Here is a 25,381-nt window from a genome sequence, read left to right on the forward strand (position 1 = left end):
CAAACAAAACTTTGGGCTCCACCAAAACCCCCCTGCTCACCACGGGTTAGCAAATGAAATCGGACCCCACTACATCTGCAGCCCCCAGCATGGCCCCAGCCTGGGCAGGAGGTCCCCTGAAGGCCCATCCCCAAGCTCCCCAGCTCCCGGCCCTTCTGCTCTCACCCAAGGAAGTCATCGAGGCCACCAGGAAACTCACTGCAATGGAGGACAACCCTCAAGTGCATTCTTCAGCTCAGCACGTATTTCAGTGCGTGCTGAACTTAACAGAAACACTTTCTTGGATGGGGCTGATATCCCCTCGAGGCGCATTATCAATTATTTGCCAGGTGAGAAGGTGCACTGTCATGGGAGATAAGGATGATTGCACCACACAGCACAGCAAAGATGTACATGAGAATTGACTTTATCCTTTGGAGGAACAGTTTACGGAGGAGGCTGTTCGCCTTGTGGGTCTTCCCAGCCATGGGGGGGTAAGAGAAGCAGCTTGTATGGGAGCATCGTCCCCTGGACACCCCAGCCCAGCAGCTCTCCCTGGGCATGGTCACGCTGGGGGAACAACCAGCTGGCTCCAACCTTCCCCTTGGATTATACTTTCTGAATCTTACAGCACCCCAATATTTTCTGGGTTTTTTTTTTTACTACATACTGGAAAATGCACCTCGGCCAGAATTTACTGGTCATGACTGTATTAAAAAGGCAGAGCTCTATATGTAATGTCTAGGAAAAGTATTGGAAAGAAACTCCTGCTTCGACCCATGTTCCCTAACTAATATATTTTATTATTTTTAATATTGTTGTAAAGCTGTCTCCCCAGATCCATCAGTAAAATGAAGAAGGATCCCACACTGTGCTTGCAGCCACCTTCCCAGAGGACCATGCTCTGCTGGAGAGTTCACCGGGAACGAGGCTATGTGGGGTCCAGCAATATCTCCCACCCTGATGTCTTCTTCTGAGCCACCTGCAAGGCTGCTCACTCAGCTGGAAAAAAAAGCCCTAACATAAAAAAAACTCAAGAAACCTCAATCTCTTTATCCAACTTCTCTGAAAAAAAGATTTTAGAGATGCCACACAATACAGCCCTTTTCAGCTATTTGTGCCCTCAAGCCATGCATTAATACAGCTGAGACTAAGCTCGATTGAGAGAACTTTAAATTGATATACTGGAGGATGTAGAAGGCTATAAAAAAAAAAATAAAAAAAAGCACTCCAAAAAGAAAAAAGGAAAAACTCAACACAAAATTGGATTGTAACCTTTCACTGGAAATGTTATTAGTAAAAGCATCTTATCTCCTGTGACACAGAAAAGTACAATGATTAATTACAATACACTGACTAATAACAAACTCCCAAATCTTCTAATATAATTTAATCATGTTTTTTTTAGACTGAGGTACAAAAGTGGTGGTCAGGGCAGAGAACTCTATTTTAAACTCACCCTTTTTAAACCTTCTGACTTTGCATCTTTGTAGAGCCTTGCTAGCTGCTCACTAATAATTACTGTATGCTGAGAGCATCTTGAAGTTGCCAAAGGGCATTGTAAGTATCTCAGGAAGAAATAAGAGTGTGTCCATACACTTAGGAAGATTTCTCAGGCGCACAAAAGAGCACCCTTTTGAGACTGCATGTAGAAATTTTGACTCCATGTATACAGACGTCAGATTTATACCAGTAAACTTCAAGCCAGAAAAAGTCTTTTGTAATTCAGAGGTATTAAACCTTTCTTAAAATGTCCAAATCAAATTAAACCAAGTGAGATATGTTTTGTGAGTTGCTTTTAAAATTGGTTCTTTCAAATATCCATTAAACCTTTTGAAAAGTAAATGAATTTTATTTTCAATGTAATGTGCAATTGTGGCGATCTGAAGAAAAGCATGTGGTCCCAAAAGCATGTGTGTTTTTCTAACTATACAAGTTGGTCTAATAAATGGTATTATCTCTCCCTGCAAACCTTGCCTAGCTTCAGTTTTCCTGGCTGAATAAAGATAACAGAAAAAGTTTAACGATTAACTTTCACGTCCTCTATTTTCCCCCTTTATCAGGCTTTTCCTGGCTGCTAGCATTCCTGCCTTGCTGCAGAACACGGGCTGCAGGTCTGGGGGCTGCATGTACCCACCTGCGGGCAGCACTGGGGACCTCAGCTCCTCCCAATATATCCCCATCTCCACAGCCTCTGCACCTCAACCTGGCTGGAACAACCCAAAACTCTTCTAAAAAGATCTCAAATAATGTTGGAGATGTGATTTCTTTTGCTACAGTGGAAGGAAGTTACGAGTAATGACTGGGGCCGAAGCCGCGGTGCCTCTGGCCACTCCACCTCACCTCCCTGGTCCTCTCCAGGCTTTCGGAGGCTGAAGCAAACCCCTCCAGCGTTTTCCAGCTGGGCTATTCTTGGGCCCTGGATGAGCAACACTCACTAGGAATGGGCGAGAACATACCTAACATTTTTTTCTCATCCCTGACCCTAAAAACATTCTCCTCTGATTAGTGATAATCCACGGCCACACATTTCACATCTCAAATTAAGACAGTGGACCAAGCAATGTCTACTGAACACCATCACAAACCTTGATGCCAAAAGTACCTCTTCACCCTGAGACACTGTATCTCTCAGCATGAGTGACGGCCACCCCATCAAGGGTTTTCCTGCCTGCTCGGGGTGGGCTCAAGTCAAGGCTACATTAAACTCTCATCATCTTGCAAATCCTACCCTTGTAGCCACTTCATCCCCACCTCTCCTGCACCAGCCAGAGGGCACTCAGCACGGTCAAACGCACACAACTGTCTTCTGCTTTACAGAAACAACATTCAACGTCCAAATATTACACAGTTCCTTGAATAATAGAGCTTGCAACCTCCCTAATTTATCATCAGTGTTTAAAATAGCATCAAAACCCCTCACAAGTAATGACGGATGAAAAATTTATCTTAAAACAGAGCTATTTAAGCTATGATAATCCAGAAAAATCTTTGCTAATCGGCTACATCTTTGAGCAAAAGATATACACGCTCCCCGGATTTCATAATAAAACAAAAATGAACATTGGCAGACCAAGAGAAGTCATCTACAAATACAAATCAACCTTTTCTCCTTGTGAGCCAGAGTAGCCCAAGGAATAACGGCACAATCATGCCTCTGATGTATTTATACAGCACATTTCATCTTCGCTAATCTAGATAACTCACTGGCAGATTCTTATCTTTCGATTCCAAGAACGATGAGCTATTCCTGTGCTACAGCACTTCAACACCCACTTCTCCCCCAACCACAAGGGGCCCCATGGAGGTCTGTGGAGCACCGTGGGTGCCTCCTTCCTACCCTCCCACTGCCTTGGGAAGGGGCTGCAGCACTGCAGCCTCAGCTTGTCTCAGCTCCAGGCTGTATCCCAGCAGACCCCAAAGTTCACCACACTCATTTGGGGCACAAAGGATGGGGCAAAGGGCAGCCCTGCCCTTGCCTTCCCCAGCTTCTCTCATGGGGGCAACTTCAGCAATGCAACAAGAGCCAAAAGATCTTCCATCAGGAGCCATCAGGATGCTGGAATAACGCACTCCTGGAAGGATCTGTATTTTAGCTCTATTTTTTGAGAGCTGATGTTTTGGTCATAGAATCATAGAATGGTTTGGGTTAGGACGGACCTTAAAGATCAAGTTCCAACCTCCCCTGCCATGGGCAGGGACAGCTCCCATCAGACCAGGTTGCTCAAAGCCCTGTCCAACCTGGCCTTGAACCCCTGGCAAACTGGGCCAGTGCCTCAATAATCTTCATATTTAAGGTGTCTTATTTTCTCATGCATGCAAAGGATAGCTGCATTGCAACTCCTGTGGCTGCTGGGAGGCATTTCCTGCAGACATCCTCAGTGCATTAAGTGACAAATAAAATACAAAGTTGTAGCGAAACTGACTGCTCTTGAAACCACGTTGAACTCTAATGGGCTGAAAGTGTCTTCATTTTTATGTCTCTTCAGTATCATAGAGAAGAAAGTCAATGCTGATGTAGGTAAGCACAGGCTATGGGTTTATCTAATAATGTATACTGAAGATAGAGAAAAATATTTCAAATTTGCCTACAGTTATAAAACTGTAAATCACACTGAATGATACCACTGCAGTAAAGCCGTTTTCCTCTAACGGTTTTCTATATTTTACCAGTTCAGTAAAATCCATCACCTAACCTAAAAGCTGTAGTTATATACTCTATGGTTATTCTCAATTAATTGATTTTTTTAATTTTGAATTTGTGCCACAAACCCACCGGAAGAGCGGCGTACAGCAAAATGAACTAATCAGATTTAATTTCTTTCTCGGGAAGGAGGTAGGGGAGGGGGGAGAAAAGGAGAGTCCTGCACTGAATTTTCAGAAAGTTGACAAAGTTTCCTGCCTTGCACTTGGCAAAGACGGATGCTGATGCATCATACCCCTGCCCACAAATCCATACACTTGATTACATCAGACAGATTACAAAACACATCAAATGAACAGAGTGGGCTGAGAAACGCCCCTGGGATCGTGAAAAAGGAGGCTCCTGCCGCAGCAGTGATCTTAGGTAGTGCCTGTGTCCTAGGGGAGCCCAAAGCCTCTCGCACATGAGCTGCCACTGACATGAAACCACCCCACTGGCTGTAATCAAGAGGTACAGATTCTGTGGCAAAGGGGTGAAGTAAGACATGGTACTCATCAAGAAACCTAGCTAAACGAGCAATTTACAATCTCACGCACAAATATGTGTGTTTTCATGGTTCATTCCACAAATACCCAAGAGGTAAACTGTGCAGTACTGTGTAATCTATTCCTCTAATTAATACCTTTGATAGTACAAAGGAAAACCCAATATTGTGAAAAAATCTGTAACACATGGCCAGCTGACTTTCTTAAGAACACTTAAGAATACAGAAGTGGCTTCGTAATTATGGCAAAACCCCATTCCATTTAGTGGCATTACTTTCAGCAAGAGATTTCCCACACCTCTCCCTGGCTCTCAGCCCAACACACACGTCACCATCCCTGACCTGTTGTCCTCTCTCTGCAAGCAGACAAATTCTGTGCCCATTTGTTTCCCTGACACCCTCTTCCATCAGAAGGAAAAAGGTGATTCTTCTGCAGAAACTTCTATTTTGTTGCTCCTCAGAACTCCTCAGAAGAAGCAGACCTTGAGAGAGGTGCATTGAAGCAGATCCCTCTCAATGCCCTGCTCAAGGTCTAGCCAACTGACATTGATGGGTTTCAAAATTAATTTTTTTTTTGCTTTGTATGTAAAGCAAGGGTCACAATTCTTGAAGGACTCCTTCTTCCAGTTCTCATCGAACGAGCAGCATGGATCTTCTGTCCCAAATGCACTCATGCTGCTGTGCTCTCCAGCACAGCCTCACAGGAAGTGTTGGAGAGGACGTTGCAAGGACACCCACAACAAAAACATGTCTCACCCTCTTCTGCCTCCTTACTTCAGGCTGAGCTGGTGAACCACGCTTGCTGCCAGTGTTAGGTACAGGGCACACACCAGGACTCCTCCCCAGCATGTGCCTGGATTCGAGCATTCAGCCAATTTTTGGCTGTTTCTGCCCCTGTCAGGCACATAAACAGAAAATCAGTTGCTACTTCCTTGCGATTCACATGAGGAGAGCCTGGAGTCAATGGGTTCAGTGTGGGGATCATTCAAACCAGCTGCGGCCAGTGAAAAGAATCCATTCTTCATTCCTGTGACCAGGACTTGCTAGAAAGTAGGGAGCAAATGTTCCACCCAAAATAGTTTTGGTCTGAGCACAAGAGAAGCTATTGGCAACAACAACGTTGAAAGAAAGAATGTCTTTGCATCAGGCTCAGATGCCTTGCAAATGTATTTTGTATCCTCTACCCCAACTTGTATTTCTTTCTGCCTCTAACAGACTACATGCTTCAGCTGGCTCTGGCAGATTGCTGAGTGTCTTTATTTTGGCTGGTAGAGAGCTCCCTTCCATATGGGACCTATCTAGGATGGAAAGCAGATCTACTGGGATGTAGAGCCCAACCCCAGCTGAGCACAGGGCCACCACGACCCTCCACAGCGAAGCCAAGTGGTGCAGGAGTCCTGGGAAAAGGGTATAAATAGGGCAGTTCCTCGGATGCTCACCTTTCCCCGGAGCCACGATGCCAGACAGGGGTGTAGGTGCATTCCCCAGCGCTGGCCATATCCTCCTCCGTTGTACGTACGTTGTACGCACCCATCACTGTCCTTCCACGCACCCAGTTTTACCGCAAGGATGCTCCAACAGAATTGCCACAAATGCTGCTTTTCTCAAAGAGCTGCAAACTGCCCCAGTGACCAGCTGTGAATGGCTGGGTCTTTGCAGTTTATTTTTAACCTACAAGGAATTTGAAAAGCAGAAGGTGCTGCCGTTGCCAGGGATGCAAAGGTAAAGGAGCAGACATAAAGAGTTCCCTCTGGGTGAGCGACCAGGCCTGATCTAAGCATCTCCTCTGGGTTGACTGGCAAGAGCAATTAATCCTGACGTGGTGCATATGTTCCAAATTTTGTGTACTTCAGAAACGAAATGAGAAAAAAAAAAAGTTATTGTGCTTCGCTGTGAAATATCAAAAGCACTGAACTGTGATGCATTAACATGGCATTGTCTTCAGGACTCTCGCCCAACTCTGGGCTGACAAGAGGAGCTGGCACACAGACATTAAGTGCACATATTCTTTCCTCGCACACCCAGGTACTTTCGCACGGCACAATAATGCATACGAATATGTCTCCGTCCTCTTCATGCAGTTATCAGCGTGGCATAAAGTAAGGACAATGCCCGTTAACAAAAGATACAAGAGAGGATAACAACCAAGATAAAAAAGAGTTGCATTTATAAATGTCACAATATAAAGGAAATGATAAACCCCTGCAAACCAAGTTTCTAATTTGGTCTTAATCTCCCTGGGCGTAGCTGCGCCAGCACTGGCTGCCTCTCCGTCTCCTTTCCAGTGGTCAGGACAAGCCTTTTCCCAAATCACGACAGCTGGCTGGAGCAACTCTCCACCTCCTCTTTCTCGCTACAACTTTCCCTTAGAGCATGATGACTTTTAAATCCTTTCAGGCTCAAAGCCCAGTAAGCAGTAAAGCCCAGCACAAAGTGATATTTATTTCTCATAACTCTTCTTTTCTTTTTTTTTTTTCATAGAAGAATCCAATAGAAAAATAACCTCAACAGTATTTGTCATAGCCAGAGGTGGATTTGAAGCTCTGACGAAGTGAATGTGTTGCACACAGCGGTGCTTGGTGCAGAACGCCTGGCTTCTTAACAGAGTTAAAGGAAAAGCCTGCCCAAAGCCAAAGCTCCCATCGTCTTTCAGCTGTCCTAAGGAGTGACTTAAAATCTTTTGGGGATCTGGAAACTTTGGTACGGACAAAGAACTCGAATGAACAGCCACAATGGCTGCAGAGTGGTTTCCTTAATTAGAAAGTTGGCTGGGTTCGTAAGGAGGAGGAAAACAATGCTACAGACAGCCAAGGCAAAGAGCAAGTAAAAACTGTCACACATGTAGCTCTGGAGGAAACGGAAACCAGCTCTATCAGGCCCCCCAGATCCTCTAAAACCACTTGTAATTATTAGGCTGAAAATCAAGCATGGTCCTGCTGCTGAATCAGAGCAGTACAAGCTTGTAAATATGACTTGGCCTTAATTAATACATTTTGACAAGGCTCAAAACACTCCCCAGGCGATATAAAGCACTGGAAAAAATCAAGGAACTGACAGTTTTTGACCTCAAGAAGTCCAATACAGAACTGCTGTCTAGTTTTGATGAGCTGTCACTCTATCCCCCGGACATCCCTACTGCAGCTAAGCATTTCACATCATGGGCTGTAACCACAGAGCATGGTCCACGAGATGACTGGCACATTCTCAGAGCATCAGTTAACCCAGCTTCCACAGTGTCTGAGAATCCCTGTCGATACAGCGGCAGTGGTGGTATTCTCATCCCCCTGCCCTGCTCCAACGCTTGGCAATGGGCAATGGGAGAGTACAGGGGCAGCCAGCACAGGAAGGACATGGACCTGTTGGAACGCGGCCAGAGGAGGCCACGAAGATGCTCTGAGGGCTGGAGCCCCCCTGCTATGAATACAGGCTGAGAGAGTTGGGGGTGTTGAGCCTGGAGAAGAGAAGGCTCCGGGGAGAACTTAGAGCCCCTTCCAGTCCCTAAAGGGGCTCCAGGAGAGATGGGGAGGGACTCGATCAGGGAGTAGAGCCATAGGACGAAGAGTACTGGCTTCAAACAGGAAGAGGGGAGGTTTAGATTAGATCTCAGGAAGAAATTCTTTACGGTGATGGTGGTGAGACACTGGCTTAGGTTGCCCACAGAAGCTGTAGATGCCCCATCCCTGGAGGGGTTCAAGACCAGGTTGGATGGAGCTTTGAGCAACCTGGTCTGGTGGGAGGTGTCCTCGTCCAGGGCAGGGGGGTTGGAACTAGATGGTCTTCAAGGTCCTTTCCAACCCAAACCATTCTATGATTCTATGATCCAGTGCTGTGCAACCAACTGCACGGAACCCTGAGAAACCCCCACCTTGCTGCTCGCTTGCTGGCCAGGTTTGCCCAGCTGAACTCATGAAGACCCGGTGTGCTGTTGCAGGAGAACTAGAGAGCTATGTAGTAAACAGAAAACACTAACCAGGAAGATTGTGTGCACAATAAATTCTCTAAGAAGAGACATTTCAGACTGTGCCCATCTCTCAAGCCAGCACAGGGTATATCCCAACAGAGAGATGGATAACTGTATAGAAAAGTGAAGAAAACTACAGGTAGAGAAACTGCAGTTTTCCCCTGTGCTGGTTGGATGGGGGTCTCTCAGTCCAACCAGCACCTGACACCTGTGATCAGAAAGACAATGATACCTGTCGAGCTGAGACAATCGAGCATCCCGCTATGGATATTCAAACAGCCGGTGCCAAAACAGTGCTCCCAGGGAAGAGGCAGCTGTGACATGAGCCTGGGGAGACTGGGAAGGCAAAAGGAGCAAACACTTCTTGGCTGCAGCAGGAAACCAACACACTGATGCCTTTCCTAAGAACAAGACTCCAGCCAAGGAGAAACATGGGTCATGAACTGTTTCCAGGGGTGCGCTTGAGATGCTCTTCCTGTAATTGAACATGAAGCTGTGGCCTCCCAGGGCTGCTCACTGTGGCGGGCTGCCACCCTGCGTGACCGAGAACAGGGTGTTTGTGATTTTCGGCTTCAAACCAGTCACCAGAATTAAATGAAACACGGGTTCTGACAAGAGGGAGGCTGAGGGGCAGAGCTGTGATCCGGAGACAGGTGACTTGAGAGCGATGCCAGCAGGAAAGCTGAGTTTTCTCAGTGTGGCTCCAAAAAGAAAACCTCAGAGGGAACCCTCATGATCCTCTTCACACAGGAGATGAAAAAGAATCATCCCAAACTGGTCAGAGAGAGGTGCAGCTTCTTGGAGGTTCTCTGCCTTGAACAGCTCTGCAGCAGGAATATGGCCATCACTCCAGGAGGCCTGCAAAATTCCCGTAAAGCTGACACCCAGCAGCTCCACGTGGCTTGATACAAAGCAGCAAAGCACAGGTTACAGACGCCGTTTACGAGAAAGTTAAACAACATGGAGTGAAATCTTGGATCTGGGAATCAATTTGTTAAAAAAAAAAAAAATTTAACTTGCTACTTTGCCAAATCATGACTGAAAATCATTGCTCAGACCCCAAGGGCTCACGATCCACTTACCAAATGTGGCACTGCTGTATTTGGATGGACTCGAGGCAGAGTATTTCTAACACCACGAAGGGTAGAAGCAAGAGGCAAACAAACAAAGCACGTAACTACGCCAACTTGAGAGGAGGAGTGGTCAAAAAATTTGAAACACAAACATTTTGTGAATGTTACCAGCAGAGTTCTTGCCAAGCACAGAATATGCTCCTAGAAACTGGCTACCTTTAGGGCATCCTCTGTGCTGCTGCAGTATTTTGGTGGATAATTGTTGCCAATTCTGGAATTTTCCCCCTTCTTCTGCTCTCCTACCTTCTTCCTTCCTCTCCCACTTCTCCAGATGTGTTTGTGCTGCAGGAAAGCTGCTCCCGTTGCCTTGGTGGGGCAGTTTCCAGCCTTGCCTACTCTTGGCGGTGCTCGCAGCCTGGCTGCTGCCTGGGCTCTCCAGCATTTCTTAGTCCGTACTTCTTGTTCAGTTCAGCGGTGCTTTGGCTACGTGCCTTATGAACGGATTAAACAAACAAATAGGTAAGAGGCATATTAACTCAGCATGCCTAAAAACGTCCCAGAGTGGGAGTAAAGGAAATTGGAGATTCCCCAGGAAACTGTCCCTGTAAGCAGAGTATGGCCAGATTCTCCCTGTTACAGAGGGCATGGCAGAGAGGAATCGTGCACTCTTGGCACCTGGTGCAGACCATCCATGACCAAACTATAAAACCACCAAAAGCAAGCCAGGAATTGCATTGCAAACTGCTTATCTTCTCAAGTCCAGCTGCTGTTCTGGAGCCTGGGAGGGTTCTGGGAGGAGCACAAGAGGCTTTTCGGAAGGAGTTAAAGCAGCTCTCTTCCTTACTGGCATCTGACGCCTCTTCCTTCCTGGAGCAGAAGCAGCTCGCTGTCCCCCTGGGAGAACGGTGGAGCATCTTTGGCTCTCACTAAGTGCTCTGCAACTTCCTGTACCGTAAACCGGTTGCGTAACACAAATCTACACTGTGCAAAACCTCTCCAGCACCCAGCCTCGGAGAAGCCAACGACGTTTCTCCCCATCCTTCTGTGAGATCTGCTTTACATATGTCTCTGCCGACGTGCTCACCTTCTTCACGACTGCCAAAGACCAGTAGACTCCACTGATCCTACCCCTCTCCCTGCCTCAGCCCGTCTGCCAGCTGCACACGAGTGCACGTTTGGGTACTAAATGGTTGGGTTTGCTTTTCTCAACACCACTCTTGTCTCCCATGCCACCACTAAGGACATAACACCGTCTCCATGTTGTCTCCAATCACTGCTCAAGCAGTCCCACCACTGTACCGGGGGACAGAAGCCACAATAGGATGGGCCTTGCTTTGCATTTCCCAGGACAAAGCTCATCTACTACCACGAAACAACTACCAAGCGAGAAAGATTCAGTTTCAGAACTAAGCACAAGTTACAAAAGTCAGATTTACTACCAACCTCCCAAACTCCCTCCTTCCATGTGCCGCCTTAGAAGAACAAGACAGTTGAAGGGATCTGCTTTGGATTTCTCTTACAAACCTTTCACAGCTGCAAATTCTTTACAAGGTGAATTTTACTCAGCAAAGCACCTATTTTTCACCCTGAGCACTACTTTCCCTCTGACAAATATCTCTGTTTATAGTCCAGAACTTCATAATATTGAGCCACAACCAAATTCATTATCTCCACACACTCTTGACATGTTAATATTACATGATTGCCATCTCTCTTTCTCCTCCTCAACTGCTACCATGATTCACATTGCCGTTAGCTTTTACAAGTGACCTCCTTTGCTTTACTGTAGCCCATAGTGTCATTGATCTTAAAATTATCCCTAAATATAGACAGACAGATATGCCAGTCTGATGAGTTCTGCCACTTCCGAGGATCTTCTTTGAACCCCTCAGTAAAGGAGCCAGCTCTGCCCTTCCTGAGGGACTCCATCCCTCCCCCTCCAGGGAAGAGCCACTGGTTCCTGCCTACTATTTATGCTTTTGCAGTGGAGCAGCCAAGCGAGCTCCTTCCATGCCTTCTGCTCTGCAGCTCTTGCAAATCTAGCTCTGCTTCGCTATCGTCACCGCGCTTCCCATCTCCTGCTGCCACAGCGTGCCCCATCCCCTCGCCTGGGGTCCTTTTCTCTGGGGCAGCCAGGGACTCTCCTATCAATTCCCACCAGCTTCCAGCTGGAAGTCCTCTCCTGCTTCATTCTCAGAGATGCAAAAGCCCCAGGTTTTTTTTTTCCTTTCTGCTTTACTCACCTCTAGCTCTGAAGCACTTTTTCTGTTTCAGGAGACCTGGATGTTTTTTCCAGCCACCTTCCAGCTCCATTTCCATGCTAATGCTCCAGACTTCAGATAGTTCAATCAAGTTTAAAATCTCAATTTTTGCTCTTTGCACAGCTACCCCTCAGCTATGCCTAGTGAAACACGTATGGCAACCCAGCTGTTTCTAATGGTCAAAAAGTCACAATAGTTTATCAATTATTTTTGTACAGCACCCTCTCTACAGCAGAGCACAGCGGGTCCATATCTATGAATCATTTTCATTTTCTGAGTTATTTTTTTCTTGAGAGCATCATGGCGAGCTATTCGGATTGGCTTATCTGTTCATTAACCGGAGCAGAGGCCAGCCTGACACACTGCAGTTTTAGGCTGAGTAAACCAAAAAATGTGGTAAATTGCTTAATCAGAACAAGAACAGGATTATTATGATTTCACATAAAGCTGAAATATCAGAAATGAAGAAAATAGAAACATTCAACCATATGCACAACGAAACCACTTTTAAATGGCAAATGGCCAAACCAGAACAATAGTTCTTTACGCACAGCCAGTACGGCACCTCAAAGTCAGCCTGACCACGCAAAAATAACTAAAAACTAAATAGTCAACATCAGTGCCAATCCGTGCTATATTTAAAAGCAATTTGAGCTTCAATAATTGAACAGAATTTAATTTGCTGGTAGAAAGAAAGGTGGAATTTTTTTTTCCAAAGCACGAGGTGGATGGATATCCTATCTCTGTAACATACACCCCAATTTTAGCAAGTGCCGGGCGTGGGGCCAAGCACACACAGACACACACTCACAGACAGACACACACACACACACAAAGCCTTGGTGTTCTCCAGATCAGGCCCACAAACCGCAGAGACCGAGATCAAGCAAGAAATCCTCTAACAGATTTAACACGCAATGTTACCGATATTTATTTTACCCATAAGCCCTCAATTAGAATTTTGTTTCAGAAATTTTCAATTGCAAACTTGCAAGTGTTTGGTGGAATTCCTTTTTATGTCTTGCTTCAGACTGTTCATACCGGTTCCACTGCTAATGACCTAACTCGCAAATGTACAGAGGAAAAACAGCACTTCATGAAATATTGATACACACTTGGAAATTTGACAATTATCTCCAGAGCTCCTTGGTAAAATCTGAAAGCAAATAAATAGCAAACATTTCCTGTACTCATTAAAATACTGAAAAACAGAGAAAGAAACCTACTCATTATCCATTTGACAAATATAACCTATTATTTTTAATAATGCACAGGCATTCAAATGCATGAAATTTACAGCTTCTCTTGCTTAAGGAAACTACCGGTTTTGTAGATCTAATTTTAAGAAATGCAATAAAAGTAAGTTATGTGGAACTGGTGGCTTCTGCCGAAGAGGGTAAAATCTTTCTTCTATTGAAATCAATGACAAAACTACCATTTTTCAGACGGAAGCAAAACTTCACTCGCTGCCCTATTTTGGAAGCTGCTTGTCCAGAAAGTTATTCTCCAAAAATGAGAAATGTTTGTTTTGTTGGCCTTTCTCATGCAAGCTTCAGAAAAAGCAAACTGGAGTGAAAGGAGCTGATGAGCTGGAGCGTGGGGCTGCTCATCCACGAGATATTTCTCTGTATCTTGCTTATCATATGCCAGTGAGATGATACACAGGCTCTCCCTCTGGCCAGAGCACGGCACAGGAGATGCCACGCTTCTCCTCAGGAGCCTTTGCTTTTAGGGTGAACAACAAGCACAGAGAATTCCTTCCTCTGCTGAATAAATATGAACCATAAGGGGAAAACTTTTAGTGCAGAGTGTGACAGGTTGCTCGGCCTCGCATTACAGTGCAATCATCGGTGTTATTACAGTAATTCTGCTTTCTGGACCTTTTAGCCCTGACTGCAGATGAAACAGAACCACAACTGCTGCAAACAAGAATGAAATGGAAATTTAAGATTCTTAGGCCAAATGTTTCAGCTGGTAAGACAACAACTTCAACAATATGAGCAAAAATTCAAAGACAGGGAAAGCTTGAGAACAATAGGAATTGCAACTGCTGGCCAGGTGGGATAACCGAAGCTGGATTTAGGCTTTCCTGATTACTTCAGTGTCCCATCAGGGTGGTCTAGATACTGATAAGCTGTCTGCTGTCCACACTGAATACTCTCTTTTATCTTTCATAATACATACTAATCAAGATGCCTTTTACCGACAAAGCAAAACATATGCACTTGCATGAACTACTGTGCTTTTTGATTATTCATTTAAAACTTTATAATAAGGCATTCAGAAGAAGGCAGAGAACACAAGTAACTGCGTGTGACATTTCCCTTCCTGTTTTTTTTTTTTTCACTCTGTGGGTAACAGTGAGAGACTCCAGTAAGAGACTGGACCATCGTAAGAAAAGGCTGATAAGAGTCAGTAAAGGAGTGTGTAGGAGGCAGCTTGAAATGGCTCAGGGATTTACAGGGTTAGAACAAATGTCAGGAAACGTGTTAGGGTTAAGAAGACGAGTGAGGAATCCCAGTGGGCATCATCATCATCAGGTTCTTATATCTCTCCACTCTATGACTCCAGATGCGGCTCTTTGGCAGGCAGGTAACCTACACGGAGATGCCACCTTCACATCTGGAAAATACACGCCAAACCCTTCAACAGGACCTCAGTTTTGATCTTCTTTTTCTGACTTTTTTTCATTGAAAGTATATCCTAAATTATTACTTATCATTGTGTTTGCTGTCTAAGCAACGTTCCGTCTGTTTATTTACTTGGCAAGTCAGTATGACAGCCTAGGAAATAATAAACTGCTTGATAACCAACACAAGTCACTTCTGGCAAACAATGAAGACTCCACAGAAGTATTGATCCAAATGGATAGCAATTGATATGGTGATTATATTTTTGAGAGTTTTTCTCTCCATTTTCATGTGTGTGTATATATATATATATCTGCATATATAAATAAAACATGAGAATGCTATCATGGCTGTCCATATCAGTATTTACCAAGGATCTCCACCTACTCCAACCCTTCAGGTAAGCCCTGCTGGTTTCCTTCTCACGGTGACAACCTGCTTATCTCTCAGATTACAGAGCCTAAGCCACCCTCCTCCCGAGGACTATGACGCTTTCGGGAACTGTGGGAAGAGCACTGTATTCCCCCTCTTCTCCCAGCCCCTCTTTGGCTGCCTCTGCTCCCACATGCAAGACGTGGTGAAAGGCCACTGTCCTTGGCCAACCCACGTTTGGTGGTTGAGATGCACCCAGGGATGCCACAAGAGGGAAGGGACCACTGATCCCGCTGCTGGCAGCGATGGCACTGGCAGTTCAAACAGCAGAACAACACTGCTCGTGCACCTGGCAGTAGGGTCTGCAGACACTCCTTGCTAATAAAAACATGAAATTTATGCCTGGCAAATGAGGTTAGGTCAAGGTCATCCAAACTACCTGAGATCTGGAGCCACCACGCTGGGGTGAACTGCAGCAGCCTCGCAGGGATGCTGTGTCACATGGAAAGGGGCACAGGGTGGCCCTGGGCAGGCAGGGATAGGGCTGTTTTATGTCGTGCCATGGGACCCACGTTTAAGCCGATTGTTGGCCTCGACACCCTTTGCACCGGGAGAGAAGGCGGAGGAAGGAAAGCTGGGCACTAATCCGCTCCATCTGCTCTGGAGCAGCTAATTGGATTGTGAGTGCAGAAGGCAAGGTCCCCGGACAGGGTGCTGGCGGTCACAGCCTCAGAAACCTCCTATTTCACTAAACAAAGCTGCTCTCGTGCAGAGGGTCCCACCATGCCTCCAAAGACACCTCTGGACAAACCCTTCCTAAGGATTCACCCAGTTGCCCCAAGGCAGGGCATGCCTGCTCAGCACCTCTCTACTGGAGAGGTGGAACTAACATTACCTAGGAAAAATAATGTACATGACCCCCCCAGCAAGTAACAGTTCATCTTTAACAAAACACTAGAAACAGCGGACAGAAGAAATTAAAAATTAGCTTGCTTTACCAAAAGCCAGTGGAATGCCGTTAATGTCGTTTTATTTAGGTGCAGAAGTCAAAAGCTTGTCTGCCAGTTGCTATATATAAACCTTACTAATATATGTCCTACGTCTGCAACATTTATTCTATATCAGTGGCTTAATGATGTTGGTCTTCTGCTTTTAGAGGATTCAGCTCAGCACCTACCTCGCTTTTAAAAATAACAGACAATTCAGTTGTGCAGCATTTTCATTAAACCGGTCTGTAGCGTAACGCCGTGAGAAAGACAAGGAGAAGAAATATAAAAAATGCTTAATACAATAATGATCAGAAACCTTTAAATTTTTTTCCCCTCTGTGAACACTAAGTTTGTAGCTATGGAAACTACTTATGAGAAAGCTAAGAAAAATGTCAGCAAATACAGTCAGAGAACGATCTGGATATATGAAAGTCCTAACAATGATAGAGAACCACAGACACAGGGTAAAAAGAAAGTGTAAATTGAAGATGACAACACTTGTGCGTCTGACAACATGTTCTCCTCCGACAGGCCAAATTCATTTTTATTGCCACAGCATTAAAGTCAATGAATTGCAACTGGAGTGAGTTTGACACTTTATATTGCTTTTGATAAAACCATTATAAAAAGCATATTTCAACCTTTAAAAAAGTATTTTAAAAGCGTATTCTCTGCAATCAGTGAATCCTGTGCACATATTGGCCAAGATAGCCAATACTTTAACAAAGTAGTTTTCAGCACATCTCTTGCATGGTCTGTTCTTCAGCCATTTACCCTACTAATGCGAGCAGTTCTGATGGCTTCAATTTTAAGATGCACACACAATACGCATCTGCCCAGCTGAGGTTGGTGAGAGACCTTGTGAGCCTTTCAAAGGCTTTCGCAAACTCACTGTGAGTATTTCCAGCTGGCACCCTTACCATTTTGCGTATTAATGCCTTGCAAACGATGTTGTGACCATCAGGACAGCAGACACTGGCAGGACACGTCTGCTTATTTCAATCAAGTATTTTTGTATGGAAGTTACGATCTCAGGTAAAATCATTAGTGCGTGGTTTTGCTGGTGAATGCAGCACAGACCTGCTTTACCTGCAGTAACACACTAGCTGGGAATGGCTTCAAGGACTTCCTATGGTCTGTCAGGTCAATGTGCAAATTAAATCAGATTTATTTAGTACACGGAGCTTCCTTTGGTGCTGTTTCAGTCTGGATTGTTAATTGAGCTGCCTCACATGTATACCTTGTGATTACATGCTACAGTCTGTCCAGAAACATAGTGAAGAAAACCTGAAGTTGATTTCTGAACTGTCTGCTCTATGATACATTGGGCAAAGAGTAAACCAACACCAACAAACGCTCATGAAATTAATATTGTGTATGAAATATCACTGCTAAACTCTCTCTACCCACAGAAAGCTATGACAATTTCAATTCAGAACTCGTAACAGAATGGGCAAATGTCGCTCTTTTAACCATCCTTGAACAACCATCAAGGCTCTTGCTCCTGACTCTCCTCTTCAGGGGTTGTCCACATGAAGAGCTTAAGCCTGCAACTGACGTGCAGTTAACATGATTTTTATCTGTCACAGGGTGGAAAATACCAATAAAAAGAATCGTAATCAAGTGTTAACAGGTAAGCAGAGCTGAGCTAATCACAGCGAAAGGCATTTCTAGCTGGGCTCCAAGCTGATAAAAGAGAAGATGAGTCCCCTTCACGCTGGAGAGAACTACTTGTCCAAAGAAGGCAGCTTCTCTGAGCTTTCCCTGCTCAGGAAACGGTCAAGCTTTTAACCAAATCTTACAGCCAAGTAACTTCCATGGATACCCACCCAACTTGTACGGAGCAGCCCTGTTCCTCATCCCTATGGGAACCATTTCCCCTCCATGATCATTTGCTTTCATATCTTCATATATAAACCAGAGGTAGAAAAACCACATATTTACAATGAGTCACCATTCCTCATTGGAGCTCCCCAAGTCCCTCATCAGAAACAGAAATCTGGACCAACCCCTCGTTTGGGAGAAGTCTAGGCTAGCTACAAAAATACAAGACTTCTTATCAGCCAACTGCTTTAAGACCGAAACATTGGATAAGAAAATATAAATCAAGTAATCTGATAAAAATATGAGCAGACATAATTTGAAGGTGCAACATTTTGGACATGGAGCTCCAGTGATCTGATTGGTGACTGTTAGATGCAGTTTGCCCTTCCCTGCTTTGCGAACCTATGCTCTTTATTTCCCTGCATTCCCACCCACCCTGGCACAAGGCCTGCCACAAACCCGCGCTGGCAGCAGACCACCAGCTGACACGGTTTTGTTGCTCAGATTTGCAGGGTTTTTTCCCATGCTTGCCCCAGAGATGACTTGGTGCGTTCCCTGCCTGTGATGCTACTGATGGCAAGGCTGCAGGAGCAGCCAGCTCTGAGGATGTTTCTCCCCGGGGAAGCCATTCCTGACAGCTTCAGGGACAAGGCCTCGATGCCACAGAGAGTGGCAGCTTTGCCAGAGCCGTGGCTGGGGAGTTCCCGGGATGGGAACCCAGCTCAGCTCCGGAGACATTGCTCTCAACTCTTATGCCCCGCTTGCACTCCCGCCACAGTTTAGGGTGCTCATTCACCACCTTCTCTTCACATAACTCTGCAATTCCCAGAAATGGCCATTTATCTAACTTCTTCTTAATAATTATTTTATGAAATGCAAAGAAGTTGCAGCAATAAAACTCGTTGCCGATTTTCCCTTATCTAACCTTACCAAAGTGAGGGCCCATAAAGCATTTGCCGTGTGCCTGTATCCCTGTCCAGGTCACCGTCTCTACCATCAGAAATACTGGGCAGGAGAAGACACCTCCCACTCGCGGGCGCTCTGCCCAAACTCCAAAGGAAACAGTAGCTGGGCAGAATCCGCATGGAGTGGCAAAGCTCAGCACAAAACCATGAATCAGGTATCTAGAAACAGCTCACTGTAGAAAGACTACCATACGTAGTCCAGCAAGACTTCAAAAATAACCAAAATGATTTATTTTAGACCCCTATCCATACAACAAACTTCAAAACACCACTGGACTATATCATATACTTTATGACCCTCCACTGACTGAGAAGACATCAACCTACACCAACAGAAAATATTTGCAGGCATTTAAAAGACAGAGCTTAATACTGAACTTGCTTCCACTTTGCAACTCGAGTATCCACAGCCAAAGCTACAGCCAGGAGAAGGCTCGTCACTCCTAAAAACATGTCCTGTCTCTTCCTGCTCACAAATACGATTTTCCTGGATTTAGTCAAGTTTCTGTCATCCGCTCAATGTTTTAAAAACATCCTAACATATTTGTAACATTCGCTTATCACCTCGCGTGTAAGTGTGAAGACTCCTTAGCAGTGGTGTTCCTTAAAGAGTAATTCCTCAACACGGCTCAAACATCTACAAACCGCCACGCCTTCCATTTTTAATCCGTATCCTTCCATTTGCCATGTGTCTTACCTTGGCTTCTACTTCTAAAATACAGTTTAACAGGAAGAAAACCTCCCAGACTCTTTGGAAAATAAAAAGGGGAAATAAATAAAAATGAAGACAATTTTACAGGTCCTACTTCAGCTAAACCTTTCAGGGACTTCAATGAGAAGATAATCTTTCTGTGATTATGGCCAAACCCTCTCGTTGCTTAGCAACACATAATTAAGGAATATGTTTTCAGATCCGCTTTGCAAGCTGGCCATTATCAGATGAAATTACTGGAGCAACAAATGTCATCCTCATGCAAATGAGTTGGTAGTAGGCAAAAAAAAAACCATAGAGGGCTGAGTAGCGAGAAAGAGCTCAGCAGCACAGAAACGCTGCCGGCTTCCTCTTGTTGCGCACCGGTAATTCTTTTAAAGGGGTGGGATAATATCTACATTTTTAGAGAACAGGGTTTGCAATTTATATATGAGACACAGGGAAGGAGGGGTCCATTTCTTGTAGCAGAGGAGACTGCTCCCAAGGCATGTGGTCCGGTGGTCCCTCGCCCCAGGGCTTTCACGGCATCGGAACTGACTGCCTCAATCCCGCTCAAAACCGCAAATAAAGGAACATATTTGTGTTCCCCGCATTATGCCAGGCTTTTTTCTTTTTTTTTTTCAGGCTTTGAGAAATTGTTTATTTAAAAATACTGCCTGGATGTACTGCTTTCGCATCTGATCCATGTCAACACAGAACGTGTTGCCTAATATTTAAGCATTTTTTTTAAAGAAATTAATACATTACACCAGCTACATAAAGGACACACAAGCATGAAAGAAATGGCTTCTACTTCCTAGCTGTGCAATCATAGTAAGCCAGCGAAAGGGGTGCGCCAAGCGTCTGCGTTTTGACAACTTTATCATTTCCACTCCCCAAATCATTCTTTATTTAGATTCCTGTGGAATGGCATCACCAGTTTGGCACCATCTTTATGCCTATAAATGGTATCCTTTTATTAAAGCTTTGTGCGTGTACACTGGTACGGCACATTGTTCGCGACTTGTTTGCATGGGAGTTCAGCTGAGAAAAATTCCCTGCTCGTAGAATCGCTACCAGGAAAAACATTTCAAGGGATTTCTTTCCCCGTTTTTCAAACAAGTCAAGCCACAAATGAATGGATTTTCCAAATTTCCTCGTACTTAGCAGTGTGGTTTTGGGGGTTAGTTTCTGTCGGGCTCTGCGTGTTACCATCAATACGTATCTCCCAAGTGGAGCCTGCTCAGCTTTTCCAGCTTCACATCTGAGCAGCCAAGGGCCTGAGCATTTCTAGAAGGGGAAGGGAAGACCAGGAGCCACCATTCATTTTTATTGTTCTACTGCTTAATGACAAGCTTTTAGTTTTAAGCACAGACCTATTACTTTAACAGCTATATCGCTTCACTTACAGGCATCTCTAGAAGGAAATCAAGGGGTTTATTTTGTATGCCTGATAAAACAGCAAATTAATAATAAGAAGAAAAGACTTAGGTAATGGCCAAAGGTAAGTCAATTCTCAAATAACACCATTAGCTATCTGATGAATTTAGTCAAAATAATGCTAACCATTTCCTCGGAGAAACACATTTGTGCCTGATAACAGCGGTAAAAAGTCAATCTGCAGCAAACCCTGTAGTCCTAATTGCACAGCCAGCGCAGTATCTAATCTCCCGTTCTCTACAAACAACAGGAACAGCAACATTAACCCTGGACGCATTATCTGAGATACTGCCCACTTTTAACTGAAGTTGGCTAAACAAATAAAATATTTGGAATTTAACTGCAGAACAAGAACCAGCATCTTTAGCTCCACACAGCCAGTGCAGCCCTGTGAAGAAATCCCATTTGTCTCCCTTTCCAAACAGGAAAGTGTCTAATTTTTAGGCATGAAACCCCAATATGTGGTATTTTTTTTTGGGGGGGTGGGGTGGGGTGTAAAGTAAGCAACAACAAGGTGGTTCTAAATTACTATATGGGCTAAGACCCTTTGGAAATTACTTGGTTCAGGTGATGCCATGGTGGAGACGATGACAGGGGGCCCCGTGCGCCTGCTGAGCTTCGGGTAGGGGGAGAGCTGGGCAGGGAAAGTGGGTCCGGTGGGTGCCAGGCTGCCGTCCCCCGGTGCTCCCGGCCGACGCAGGAGCTGTGGGCTGCCGTGCGGGCTCGGTGCCGGTGATGCTGCCGCGGTCCTCTCCCTCTTCATCAGCTCCATGGGCACGGTGTAGGTGGTGGGGTAGGCTGTTTTGGGGCTGGCGTGAGGGTTGGTGGTGGTCATGGCCATGCCGGCTGGAGCGGAGTAGGCAGAGGCTGGACGTGGGTGTGTGCTGCAAGGCAGAGGGGTGTTGTATCCAGAACCAGGGAGGAAGGGTGGCCCTTGAGGAGCCCCTGAGGCAGGGTAGGTGGCAGTCTCCAGCAGATGCTGGGTCGGGGCGCTGGATGGCCGTCGGTGTATCTCCCCCGCTCTCGGGGACAGAGGTTGCAGTGGAGGCAGGGGTTGCGGGGCAGCAGGACCATCTGTGGTGGGCCCCGAGCCGAGGGGCACCCCGTAGTCGCCCGGCAGCTCGCTACGGTGGCTGAAGCTGTTGGAGCGGGTCCTGGGACGCAGCGCCCCACTCCTCCGCTCCTGCCTCTGCAACTGCATTTCGGCCTTGTAGTTGTGGGCGATGCGGGAGAGCACACGGGCCTGCCCCAGGTTGGGAGCCACTGACTTGATGTCGTTCTCCTCCATCATGGCCAGCAGGTTGGGGGAGTCGAAGCCCTGCTGCATCAGGGCGGCGAAGGTGCTCTCCGAGACACCCTCCGCACGGAGCAGCGCCACGAATTCAGGGTCAAAGCTCCTCTTCCCCTCTGTCCCGGGGAAGGTGGTGGGCACCGGCGGGTGGGATGGGGTGGCCACCGCTGCCTCGTAGTTGTCGTAAGGACCCTTGGTACCGGCGCTCTCCCTGCCTGGCCCATAGCTGCTCCCAGCGCTGCCGGTGGGGTCCACCACCAGGCAGGTGGGGGCGGCCTGCCTGGCCCCTGCCGGCTCGGGGGGCCGCTCCGCCCCATCACTGTAGGCCTGTCTGCCGGGGAAGGCGGGCGGCTCTGCTGCGTACCGCGGGCCAGGGGGCTCCACGCCATACCGTGCCGGGGAGATATCTCTGCCACGCATCCGCTGCCCGTCCAGGGCCATCTTGGGGTCCCTGTAGAGACGGGCAGCCTCCGGCGGGGCGGGCGGACGGACCGGGGCCTGGTCCCAGGACAGCCGGCTGCCAGGCACCCCGTAGCTGGCCAGCGGCCTGCTCACCATGTGGTCACGGTAGCAGCGGGGGTCCTTGGGTGACCTAGCCGACAGGGACGGGTCGCTGTAGTAATCCTGGGGTGGCAGGGAGCCCCGGCCTGCCATGGCTGCCTGTCGGTCACAGTAGGTGAAGTCAGGGACGGAGCCTTTCCTGAGGGGCCCCGGGGCGAAGGCGGCATCCTGGTACGGGTACGCCTCTTGCTTCAGGTCTGCGCCGCCCTGCAAGATGATATCGTTGGCTCGCGGTGGCTCGTACCAGCCGCCCTCACCGCCGTAGGTCAGGGAGCTCCTCCGGCCCGGCGGCCGTTGGTACTCGAAGGCGTTCTCGTTCTCCCAGTTTCCTTCATACCAGCCGGCAGCATCCCAGCTCTGCGAGCGGCCGATGTTGGGATGCTTGCTTGGGATGGGCATCGCCACGAGGCCGCTGGCTCCCGTCAAAACGTAGAAGAGGAGGCACCTTCCTTCTCAGCGCTTCTCCAGCGTGCATCAAAACCTGGACCGTGCTCCGCCTGAGCCCTCCCGGGACTTCAAGAAACCCCCGCCCGGCGGTTTTGCCTTTCAAAGTGTTGCCTGAATTATTAATTCTCTGAAACCTTAGCAGGCAAAGCGCGCCGCGGCCGCTGCCTCCCGCTCTGGCTCCAGGTCGGCGGCGGGGAGAGAGCCTTCCCGTGCGGTGCTGCCGCAGAAGAGGGCGGCCGCGCTCGGCCCAGATGCTTTATCCTCTGCCGCTGGGGACGGCGCGCGCACATGGACAACTGGCCCGGCAGTGTGTGCGGGGATTAGGAGCTAAATAAAACCGCTAAAGCCCTCGCTCCATGTGACATCATTTTAGCCCGATGAAACCTCCCGCGCCGACCCAGCCAGCAACCTCAATGCAATTTCTCCCCAGGGAATGATTTTTTTTTTTAATTTTTCTTTGCATGTTAGGTTTTTAACACGCGTTTCATCTGCCTCAGTTGTCCCCTTCCTCGCGTGTTCGGGACTCCCGTCCACACCAGCACCCTCCAGGGATCGGCAGTGAGATAACGAAACGTGCGTGCATCTGCTTGTCCCCACACACGCGCATGTAAAAATAAAAAAGAAAGCTTCAGTGTCAGCTCAATCTTAATCCACCCTGATGAAATGCTAATCCACCGCACACAGCTAAGGACAAATTAAATGGGAGCGAGCAAGCAGGCCGGCCTGAAAAAAAGGCCAATGCGAGATACTCAAGAATAGAAAAGCGATTAGAAATTAGTTAGGTATCTGTTTAACACTTTATGAATATTGTAATTTGCTTTGGAAATTACATTTTTTGTTGTAGTTTCAAATTAGCTGTACTAACTAGGCTCCAAAAGGATTCTTTACATTATTATCATAATACGCAAATCCTTTCATCATCCCAGGACAGAAAATTGTGGAGGTGTAATCTGGAATGTATAATTTTAAGACCCTAGCAGAGGTCACTGAAAAGGAGGGGAGGATCAAAGAATCTAAAGCCTGGTTTTACAAAGCAAAAAGGAACAGTAGACTTTTGCCTATTATCTCCGGCTTCCTTTGGAAAAACTACATGTTTATGAGATGGGAAAACACTGAGAAACATCAGACAAAACTCAATTTGTACCTAGCAGTATTTCAATATTCATACGGATTTAGCTTTTTTTTTTTTTTTACACTTAGAGTAGGCAAAAGGATTTAGATGGAATCACACCACAGAAAATCGTTATTTGGCAATGTAATAAAAATTTCCACATATAGTCACCATTTTCAGAGGAGATATTAAATAGTCCCTAAAACACGCACCTAAATTATTAGATGCTGCTCATGCTCAAATACTCCTTTTCAAAGAAGAACAGGTCAGCCGTTACTTATTTTGCTAACCACTGCAAGTGAAGAAACATTTCCCGTTTTTAATAAAAAAAAAAATCAGATGGAAAAGATTTTGCCTTTCTCTGCTGTGATCACAAATTTCTTCACCTCCAACACGCCCCCTTCCAGGATGGACCCAATAAAAGGAATATCAGTCACCTTCCCTGGTCTGTTTGCAAGACAGCTTGCACGTTTTTCCCAGCTAATCCACAATAAATGTTTAGTGCACTAGCCATCACGTGATAGACCATTGTGCTATTACGATAGCTAAATCACTAATACAGTCTAATGCTTATACTTGCCTATCATCCTAATACCTCTGGGCTATATTTCTGACCCAAATACTGACAGGATCTTTGAGTAATCCCTAAATTTCTTTATTGCAGTAAATATTATAAATCCTCTTCAAACATTCTCTCCTCCTTCAATTCCATCCCCAAGAACCACAGTCTTTAAAATTGTGTTGGATATTACACAGACACGCAAAACACGGGCCCCAAAAGATTATTTATGCAATTCTCAGAGAATATCTGATTGGCATCATATTGAATTAACTAACAAACTTAAGGCACATTGGAAAATTTCTTCTTTTGTGAGAGTCAAAACGGGAAGACACATTTGTGGCTTATAAATAAAGCAGAGAACATTTTAACAAACAAAAACATTTTATTACAACAACATTTTGCTAAAGAATAAAATGTATTCCCAACTGGATACAGTGAGATCTGTGCCATTTGTTTGTTTTGAAGCAGCAGAAGAAATGTATATGAAAAAATAATAAAATCCTGGTCTATAGATCAACGGCATCTTCCACCATTGT

General features: G+C 46.1%; 1 protein-coding gene across 3 annotated transcripts in view; it reads right to left on the reverse strand.

Annotated features, from left to right (window-relative positions):
- CTBP2 (C-terminal binding protein 2) overlaps positions 1-25,381 on the reverse strand; it is a 142,282-nt gene that overhangs the window by 23,607 nt on the left and 93,294 nt on the right. The window contains exon 1 of one of the 3 annotated variants that reach the window (XM_074159236.1): positions 21,432-23,124. The exons of the other annotated variants lie outside the window; for them this stretch is intronic. Coding sequence (XP_074015337.1) covers positions 21,432-23,124 — 1,693 coding nt within the window. Of the gene's footprint in view, positions 1-21,431; positions 23,125-25,381 lie in introns of those variants that run through there. 3 annotated transcript variants of the gene reach the window in all.

This window comes from Numenius arquata, chromosome 15 (assembly GCF_964106895.1).
Source record: "Numenius arquata chromosome 15, bNumArq3.hap1.1, whole genome shotgun sequence".
NCBI classification, from domain to species: domain Eukaryota; kingdom Metazoa; phylum Chordata; class Aves; order Charadriiformes; family Scolopacidae; genus Numenius; species Numenius arquata.